This window comes from Dermacentor silvarum, chromosome 1 (assembly GCF_013339745.2).
Source record: "Dermacentor silvarum isolate Dsil-2018 chromosome 1, BIME_Dsil_1.4, whole genome shotgun sequence".
Taxonomy (NCBI): domain Eukaryota; kingdom Metazoa; phylum Arthropoda; class Arachnida; order Ixodida; family Ixodidae; genus Dermacentor; species Dermacentor silvarum.
The window spans coordinates 348,234,594-348,244,463 of NC_051154.1; the positions used below are offsets into that span (position 1 = coordinate 348,234,594).

The window sequence follows — 9,870 nt, forward strand, 5'->3', positions numbered from 1 at the left end:
ACGGTAATGCTGAGCCAGGTATGTTGACTGCTTTGCTTGGGGCTGACGCTGCAGATGGGAATGAGCAGAACAAACAGTTTTTGTTAGACCAGCTCATTGCTAATGGCAATCTTTGTAGTGCTGAACTTGCAGTTAACAAGTTGGAAAAAAGTGCACCAGATCATGTTGCCTGCATATCTGCAAAAAGCGATGAACGCTTAACTTTTTATGTCGCTGGATACGTGGCACGAAAGTTCTTGGCCAAAACCAGTTGTGATGCATGTAAGAAGGTCCTGCTTGCAGACAAAAAAGAGCTCCAAAACCTTCGTGCTGCTGAATTTACACAGCTGAAGGATAATGGTGGCTTGTTGTACCCGTCGGGATTCCTACTAAGGTTCATACAAAACCTGGAAAATCTTTTTACAGGTTGTTTCAGTGCACAAGAACTTCATCATGAAAGCATCATGGATGTAATTTCCCTTATCAAATCCCAACCACGGGACAGTGTCGGATGTGCTGAGCATGCTGAAGTGCTTACGGCTGAGATGGTGGCATTTTTTGTTACCACTCGACTGCACTTTTTTGTAAAATCGCTCAATCGAGCCAGCGTGCAAAAGCGTGAAACAGCGAAGTACTTAAAGCTCAGCCGTTGTACGTAGACTGCTCTCACCCCCATTTTGGTGTTATGTTTGTAGGAAGACCATGTTTGTTTCTTCAATGTGATGAAGCTACTGTAAGAAGGCTAGTTTTTATACCATTTCTACATTTGCATACAATTAATTTCTGCAGTTGTCTTTACACTGTGTGAGAATTCAGTGCTTATGTAAAATTTGTCTTCGTACATTTGTGTGTTAAATTATTGTTTAAATGTTCATGGTGACTGCCCTTTGATGTATTGTACTAGTGTTCATTATTTGTGCTTCCCATAGAGTGATCTCTGTTCGACATTTTTTTTATTTATTCACATACATCATTGGCTTCAGGTTTCATAGGAAAAAAACCCTTGATATTTAGTTTGGTAAACAAATGGATTTGAGGAAGTGTTGTTGAAGTAATAAATTGGGGGACCCTTAAGCTTCGCGTTTAAGAGTTGAACGTGACAGCGATATCTGCACGCACGCTCGACTTCCCAATCGCTGCCCTTCCTTCGCTTCTCGGTGGAGACCTAAACTGTGCCGCAAGGAAAGCCGAAGTGCGAACGCTCTCCGGCTCTTATCTTTATTTTCATCTGCCTCGAATTTTCGCACAAGGCTAATGACGCCACCGCGGACATCGCAATTTCTGCGAAACGAGCTCTCTAACGCTGTCGCGTTAAAATTGTTTGATTTCTCAAGTGATCACACACTTTGTCGCTATTTGCAACAGCATGTCCTTTCATAAGTACTATTTTCTTCATAAATAAATAAATAAATAAATAAAATGAAGTGCGTGGTTTGTACATGGTTTCTTTTGCTCAAGTTACGGGAAAAAAATCGTGAAAATGTTTTCAAGTTTTAAAGTAAACCACAACTGACCGGTAAATTACTCATGTAGTTCACTTTGCTGAAAAGAACAAAATAAAAAGCCTTCGGCAGTGCTTCAACTATCACCCCGCAACTATATGGTTTTTACACGCAATGCATCAGGAGAAAAAAAAAAGTTTGCGGCGTTGTACCGCGCTATACCCGTTTCCCCTTAGCAGCACCTCGCGGTAGCTACTGCAGCGCCACCGGCGGAGGCAGCTTTTTGAACCTCACGAGAAGCTCCTCGCTTTTGCCACTATAAAGATGTTCTAGTTCACTGTAGCTATACTCTCAAACGCCCGCACCTCGTCACTAGCGCCGCCATGTTAAATTCCAAATATGCGCATTATAAGCCATAAAAAATGGGCAAAAATGTTTTTAGGTTCTACAATCACTTAATGTAATCTACATGCGCAGCTTCTTGTAAATGTTTTCTCTCTTGCTGTTTTAACAAGCAGCGCTTTCTTTTTTTTTTTTTTTGCGGCGTTCATTTGAGGAACCACCTAAAGAATTTAGTGCACTGCCGTGTGTCATCGGCGCAACTCCTTTCTGCAAAGGGTCCTTAGAAGTAACAAAAGGGATTTCCTGCAAAGGACTTCACTTTTGCCCGTGTGTCAGGGGTATTACCAATCTCGCGCACGCGACAGAGGAAAGCGCACGCTCTTCGTTCACGCGCGAGGAACGGGGAGGAGGCGACGGAGACGGGAGGAGAGGGGGGGAGGGGGTGCGTTCTGCTTACGCGGCTGCTGCACACGGAGATATTTTGAAAGCGATGTGTGATGCCGCTGAAGTGTGCGCCCGCGGCGGCCTCTTTCTTCTTCTTTTTGGGGTTTTAGGTGCCAAAACCAGTTGTGATTATGAAGCACGCCGTAGTCGAGGGCTCCGGATTAATTTTGACCACCAGGGGTTCTTTAACGTGCACTACAACGCAAGCACACGGGCGTTTTTGCATTTCGACTCCATCTAAATGCGGCCGCCGCGGCCAGGATTCGATCCCGCGATCTCGTGCTCAGCAGCGCAACGCCTTAGCTAACTCAGCCACCGCGGCGGGTTCCGCGGCGGCCTCATTTGCAAAGCGATCTGCGATGGGCCAAAGGGCATTCGCCGAGTGCCGGTAGCTTCGTATGCGCTGCGCTTTCGACGTTTAGTTCGCGTTGAAGCGAGAACCAGCGCGAAGGCCAGTTTGCTCGCTGCCGATGGCGCGATTTCTCACTCCAGCGTTTTGACGAGCTTCCGCGGTCATCGAGCGAGATGTGTTCATGTTTACCTGTGTGCGCGTGGCACTGTGCTTGTTTATTTAGTTAGCAAGTGAATATTTACAACTTTATATGGCCTATAAAACTACTATCCTTACTTCGTATAGCTTTCTACCAATTTGCTATCGGAATCGATGCTTCGCCTTTCAGGCGAAACTGCGACTTTTTTTTTTTCAGTTCAAAACTGGCTTGTTGCAAAAGTTGACCATTCGTACCATGTTCCAGTAAGGATCGCTGTACTTGAAGCGGTGCTGTTGCTCGTGCGAATGCGCCAGGTTCTTGACGATGAACTCATTGAGCCTGCTGCAGTACTGGGTCTGATTTTCGCAGTAGCGTGAGAACAGGTTCTCCCACTGGTTCTCCATTAACTGTCGTGTCAGGTAGGCCTCCAGGGCCCCGGCTGCGTACGCTTGCAGTTCGTCATGCACGTACGGACTGGACTCGATCTGAAGGTAAGACCAGCTACACGAAGGAGACAGCAGGTCCGTGAGTGACGGAGAAACCAATATCCGCGCACAGGAAAGAAGACACTGAGATTATAACGTAGACAGAATGAAGTAGAACAAATTTGTAAAGGAAAGTCGGAAAGAAGTAACCGGTGATATTTCACGCTCACGGCGGTTCAAACGTTTGGGGAGCGAGCAGCACTATCCAATGCTTGCGTATAGAACTGGCGCACCAGGAATGTGAAATGACCCTAAAAGGGCGAAACAACAACTTCTGTGGCAACGTAGAAGTTGATATCCGTGGCTCAAACAGCGTGTGCACGTTGTCGCGCTGTGGGACGTATCAACCCACACAAGAAACGACGTATTTTTTATCTCCTTCTCACGTTGTGGCGCAATGCTGCTTTCCTTCTCGACTCATGCCTGACCACGCCTCCAAGTGCGCATTTATGTAGTTCTCATATCTTCATGCCCTCTAAATCTACGCTTCTGTAGTGTGCATTCTTCTTATCGTGCCACCCCCAAGTTATCAAGTAATTTCTCACTTTTGAGTTACCTTTTTTTAATGAACATTTTTCATTATTTTATATGTTATGCTGGCTTCCGTGAGAAAGACATAAAAGAAATTTAAAAATTAAAAAAAAAACTACGCATCTCTGAGGCGCTTGCCATCCTTGTGCAGAATGTCCAATAAGACTACTTCTTTTCAAGACTCTCCTTCGCACATCTATATTGTGTGCCAAATAGCCGAAACGTGCCAAGTACCAAGCAGCGACAAACGGTGAAAGAAAGCTTTTCATGCCACTCACCCACTCTCGTGTATATCGTCCTTGAAGCTTGCCCATGCCACGGGGACGTGCGGCGCTTCCGCGAAGGAGTTTGCCTGCGGGGGCTCGCCGTCATAGATCACCAGTCTGTTCACCCTGCGCTCCACCGTCGCCCAAGCCCAGCGCGTCGGCTCCGCTTTGGCTATGGCCGCCAGCATGGCTGTCAGCAAGATGACCAGGGGGTGCCGATGCATCGCGGAACTGCGTCGGCAAGCAGTGAACTTGTTTTCACAGCCTTCTTTTTATTAAAGCGATGCAAAAATCTCACTGCATCGAAAAAGTCATTTCATATGACACCTTCCTGAGAACACAACTAGCGCGAGTTTTCAGCTCCGCGCCATACTCAGTGTCACCTATAGAAGTTGCGTGTTATTCTGAAACCGAGTGAATACCGCAAAAGCCCTAATTTCGTCTCATTTCTTCACAGAAACAATATCAGAACGACAAAAACGTCATTTCTGTCCTTAGTTTTTCTTTTTTGTTAGATGACCGTACTAGGTTAAGCACACAAACATGACGGGACGTGATGCTATCAAAGCCTAACGTCACTTAGCAGTAACGTTCACGAAATGTTTTGATGGCTCATAAAATTAGAAATCTTAGTGATCTATATTTCTGTTATTAATCATTGCATCTTTCAAAGCCTTAAATTTTTAGTGCAGCTAGCAGTATAGCAAACACATAGGGGTCGATTCGCTTCCCTGTGCCGTGTGAAGTCGCCAAGCAGGTCGACAACAGGCAGTGACGTGTGGTTGCACTTCTGCTCGTGTATTGCAGGGAAGAAAACAAATATTTTCACCCAGCGGTGTAAAAAATAAACTGAGAAGCCAGTGCAGGCTCCCTATATACAGTTTTACATGAACGCGTGAACACTCGCACCCATGCATGTTATATTTGCCGCGAAGAGGTTGCGCCGAAGACGAACCAGAGGCAAATTGCCAGAGTGGTGAGAGACAATTTCAAAAACTTTTTCTCGCTTAGACCAAAAATTATGTTAATAAAACTTGCTCAGTTTCAAAAGAATACAGTGCACCATCAGAAGTACTACTTAGAGTATATTTGCAAGGACCGCCTTGACGTGTAATTAAGGGCTAAGCATAGGCGAAAATTGACTTTTTTGCATATTTATCGACGCCTGTGAGCACCTCTGCGCAATATATGTGCCCAAGAACATTTACCACGTAAAGTACAGTTTCTGGGTAAGTAGCTCGATGAAAGTTTGTGTTTCTGTATGAAGCCTCTTTTTTATAAAAAATCCTAAATATGGACCAATTTTCTCATTTTTAACTCACAAAAAATTGAGGAATTGCCTCTATCTGATGAATTCATTTTTAGTTGTAAAAATGTTGTAAGGCCTTTCTTCAGTATGCTGAGAAAAATACATGTTGATTTTTTACCAACGAAACTCAATTTCTGGCAACGCCTTTGATGATGCATACTTCCTTGCCTTATAAGAGAGCTCAGGTGGTAGTTGAGTCGGTGAAAACTTTTTTTTTTCGGGAGAATATATCGTGGAATGACATTCCGTGTTGTCCGCAAGCGTCTAAAATTTTTAGAAAGGCATCGCAGATGCTGAAGGCACCAAGATTGATATCGCTGACATGAAATGGCCCATAAATAAACACAAGTATGAAGCTATATTTGCATACCGGACAATCAGCACATTTGTGCCCCACACCGCAGGCCAAAACTACTAATCCAACATAATGATAGAAACTACCGTTTATCTCAACATTGCATTAAGACCGCCAATGCACGGCAGAATAGACCACGGGTGAGACGAGGTAGTACCTTTTACTAACTGGTCCGTGAAAGCTAGTCGCTGTTTCTTTAAGGAATTTTGATGAAGCAGCGCACACAAACCTGTAACACAGGCGCTTTGTTAAGGGAGCACTCAGACAGACAGACAGACAGACAGACAGACAGACAGACAGACAGAGACAGACAGACAGACAGACAGACAGACAGAGACAGACAGACAGACAGAGACAGACAGACAGACAGAGACAGACAGACAGACAGACAGACAGACAGACAGACAGACAGACAGACAGACAGACAGACAGACAGACAGACAGACAGACAGACAGACAGACAGACAGACAGACAGACGGACGGACGACGGACGGACGGACGGACGGACGGACGGACAGACGGACAGACAGACGGACGGACAGACAGACGGACAGACAGACGGACGGACGGACGGACGGACAAGGAACTTTATTGAAGTTCCTGAGAGGCTCCGATGCTCTTTTTCAGGGAGTTGATGAAGCCGCGGGCTAGCTCACACGTTGGGACGGGAAGGCGAAGCCTCACCGCCGTATCGTGGGCTCTCTGGACAGCCCATACTTGATGTGAAAGCTTGGAGCTCCGTAGCGCAGAGCACCACTCTTCTTTGGTGCAGCAATGCGGGCCTGTCTGTAACTCATTAAGTCTGATTTAAAGAAGGTAGTAAAGAGCTTGTAGAGAGGTAGTAATGGGTTTTAACGTTGATAACCTCACCCATTACTAACATTTTACGAACTTTTTGATGCGAAAGCGTCAACTGGCCCATTGAGCGAAAAAGCCGGCGTCTGTCCTCTGTAGAAGCGAAACGGCACCTAAACTCGCATTTCCATTGGCTGCGACGCCACGTACGAGCTGCGCCTCGGCGGAGCAGAGCGGGCGAAAAGAAACACCTGATGCTGCGCTAGCCAACGCCGTTAGGACCCCATGCTACTTGGACTGAAATTTTCATTGCTAAGCCCGGAGTGACGAATGCAGTGACTTCAACATCCCCGCAGGTTTACTCAGGAGTACGTATGCCTGTTAGATTGTATGGCAGTCGGGCAAGGTTGCATGACGACATGAATCGAAGTGCACAGGCCTTGTGCTATCTAGGAGGCGCAGCGATAACGAGCCAGGTGTTGCATGAGGGCATGGGACATCGCCGCGACGCCACGTTATCTTCGCTCTCGACGGGGCAGAGCCGTTGGCAGAGCGGGCGAAAGGGAACACGTACCTGCTGCGGCGCTAGCGCTCCAGGTGATGCGTCAGGGGAAGGCATCGGCGCGTCGGTGACATGCGGCGTTGGCGCCGCAGGCTGCCGCTGCTTGCTGGCTTGGGCGGCACGTACCGCTATGGTATATTACTCGCAGCGCAAAAATCGAAGGACCACTAAGCGCAGTTCAATTGGACATTAACACTTTCGCATTCGCCGCGCATAAGAAGTGCTTACGTGTCCTCGGATTTTTTTAAGGGTGCACCATTTAAATTTCGCCACAGCTGTGCCAGTCTTCTGCACAGACTTAGGCGGGGTGGGGCGTTTACGCGTCGTTGCGTGCTCCTAATGCAACGCACCGAGTCTGCTGACTGTGCGTGGTGCCATGTGCGTGAGTCTATAAAATATGTGCTGTGTGACGGCCCTCAGTACGTGGAAGAGCGACAGAAGTTGATTGATCACCTTGTGTGCTTCGGCAGCAAACTGTTGTCACAGGAAATTATACTGAGCCCTTGACTTGCCTCTAAGCCAAGCTTTCATGCCATCCAGGCTTTACTTGACTTTTTAGAAAGTTGGGACTCTAGGCTTTCAGTAGACCGGCCTGTTATGTATTTTGCATCAAGGCCAAGTGCTTGGCGAGTTGATACATGATAAGCTAAAATGAAAGTCAGAGAAAGAAACACATACGAACGAAACACGGAGCAAGGAAACCAGAAACAATTACCAGCATCGTCCTGTGCACTCGTTGCTCCTTGGTTATGCGTTTCTTTTGCTGGTTTTTATCTTAGTGTTTTGCATTTTCCTTCTGTCGTCATCGTCATCCTTCGCACTCCTTATTGTTTCCCTGTTCCCCATCTAGTGCAGAGTAGCTTGCTAAACGAATGCACCTTAGGCCAACCTCTCTGCCTTTCACATAACGAAAGTTTTCTTTCTCTCTCTCTTACGAACAAGTTCCCGCAAGTAGTTCGCAAATCATGACACATATGAAACAAGTTCAAAATGCAAGTTCACAAGCTAAAGCACAAGTCATATGGTTTGAATTGTTATGTAGTTCATGTAATTATTGTTCTTCATGCTGAAATCTCGTTTACGTCATCGACAGCTGCGGCACTCACAGCCCGCAATGACTCTCTGCTTTTATTTGGAACTCTGAAGAAATAGGCCATATTTCATGATTCGAGAACAGTCTTACTGTGTCTGTATTCAGCTTTCCGATACAGAACTCAAAAATAATAGCCCTTTGAAATCATGAAGCTTGGCATGAAGTGAAAAGAAGTGATCAAGTTTTTTTCTGAGCCGCTACCGGACCACTTTGACATAATCGGCAAAGACAACACAGACGAAGATACTGCAACATCACATGATGAGCTTCCACCGGGCTCGTATTGCACTTTTATGGATAAAGGTTCCTGGGCATCAATGCGTATTTGCTCTATCATTCTCTGAGTGTGCGTAATGACCCAGTTGTAGCACGCCCTACAGATTACCCTCTCTAAACTGTTCAGTGCTTCCGCGAGCTTCACCCGGACAACTTCGACGCCCTGCGTAGCAATGACTTCCAGTTGCATTCACAAAAGCCTACTGTGGCCTCACAGGAAACGTTCTGCGTCCGACATCAATAATCTCTTTTGTCGCTGGTTTGAATTTGATACAAAGGGGCAATCACCTGAGACTCATATAGATCATTTAAACTTGTCACATTGAAAACAATTCTTCTTTCCGTAACTTAGGCAGTCTCTGCCTCTTCTGTGAGTTTCATCGCACACACACCATGAACATATATTGTCACCGTCTCTCAAATTGTATCAGTCATCCAAAAGCCGTCTACCAACTCTCGGCGTTCAATTTGGCATATCAATGAATTTATTCGTTAGCACAAGGAAATACTAGAATGACTTGCCCACCGACTATGTTGTTCTGTCCGATCTATCCCATTACCGTCCCCCCTCAAGGTAAATGCCGAAAGAGATCGAGCCCACCCCTCATGCAAAACCTCCGTGATGTTCTAGTGAAGCATCTAAAAAAAAAACTATACCGCAAGTCAACAAGATAGGAAACAGAACGAAAACAGAAGGACTTCCTGTACTAAATCTCCAAAGCGAAGTGCTCGAAAATGACTTTGTAAAAATACTTTTCTCAACCAGTTTGTGGTATACCCATCGCAGTGACGAAAATTTCTGGCTATTCGCGCTAAGGAGAAAAAAATCAGTGCTGTCGTGCTCACCTATGATGTTACGGGCACTGTGTTCGTCTAACAGCCTGCGATGTGAGATGTAGAAGCATAAAGACACTTCTTCTGTTGTGATAATAACCCTTGCGTTGAATTGGTCTGCAGAGGAAGTTTGAATTTGTAGGTTTTGCGCCACACCAGGTGTGCGGCAAAGAGCGGAAGCAGCAGGTATTAGTCGGAATTACCACTGACGTATAGACCTATTACAGCGACCAAATCAGACAATTGTCCCAAAAAATTCCATAACACATAGCTAGTGGTAGTTTATTTGGCGAAGGGATTACATTGTCTCAGATAACTCCGGAGAGCGGAGACAGGGATTGCGTTCTTTGCATATATTCACCCATTATTATCTCTGTCGATATAGCTTTGTACTTCAAAAACTAAACGATGACATATGTTAATTATTCGCGCACGTGAGAATTGTGAAGGCTATTCATATACGAATAGTTCCTTATGTTGGCTCAAAAGGAACCAGGGGTTTCAGTTATGTTCGGTTACAAAACTTTGTTTTCAACTGGCCGTTAGAACGTACTCTGCACGTTCCCTTGTAATAGGCAAGACCAAATTTGCCTTCACCGTATCAGACTTGGCGTGGCCTACGCGAGCTACTTCAAGTGCTACATTCAACTGACGGACTCCCCGAT

The 9,870-nt window shown here is 45.8% G+C and overlaps 1 protein-coding gene across 1 annotated transcript in view; it reads right to left on the minus strand.

Moving 5' to 3' along the window:
- Positions 1-4,204, minus strand: part of LOC119444559 (putative phospholipase B-like 2) — a 50,262-nt gene extending 46,058 nt beyond the window's left edge. Inside the window, exons 1-2 of the mRNA XM_049662584.1 lie at positions 3,993-4,204; positions 2,953-3,199 (exon numbers count right to left, since the gene is read on the minus strand). Of these exons, the coding sequence (XP_049518541.1) occupies positions 2,953-3,199; positions 3,993-4,204 (459 nt within the window). The remainder of the gene's footprint in view (positions 1-2,952; positions 3,200-3,992) is intronic.
- Between the last annotated feature and the right edge of the window lie 5,666 nt (positions 4,205-9,870).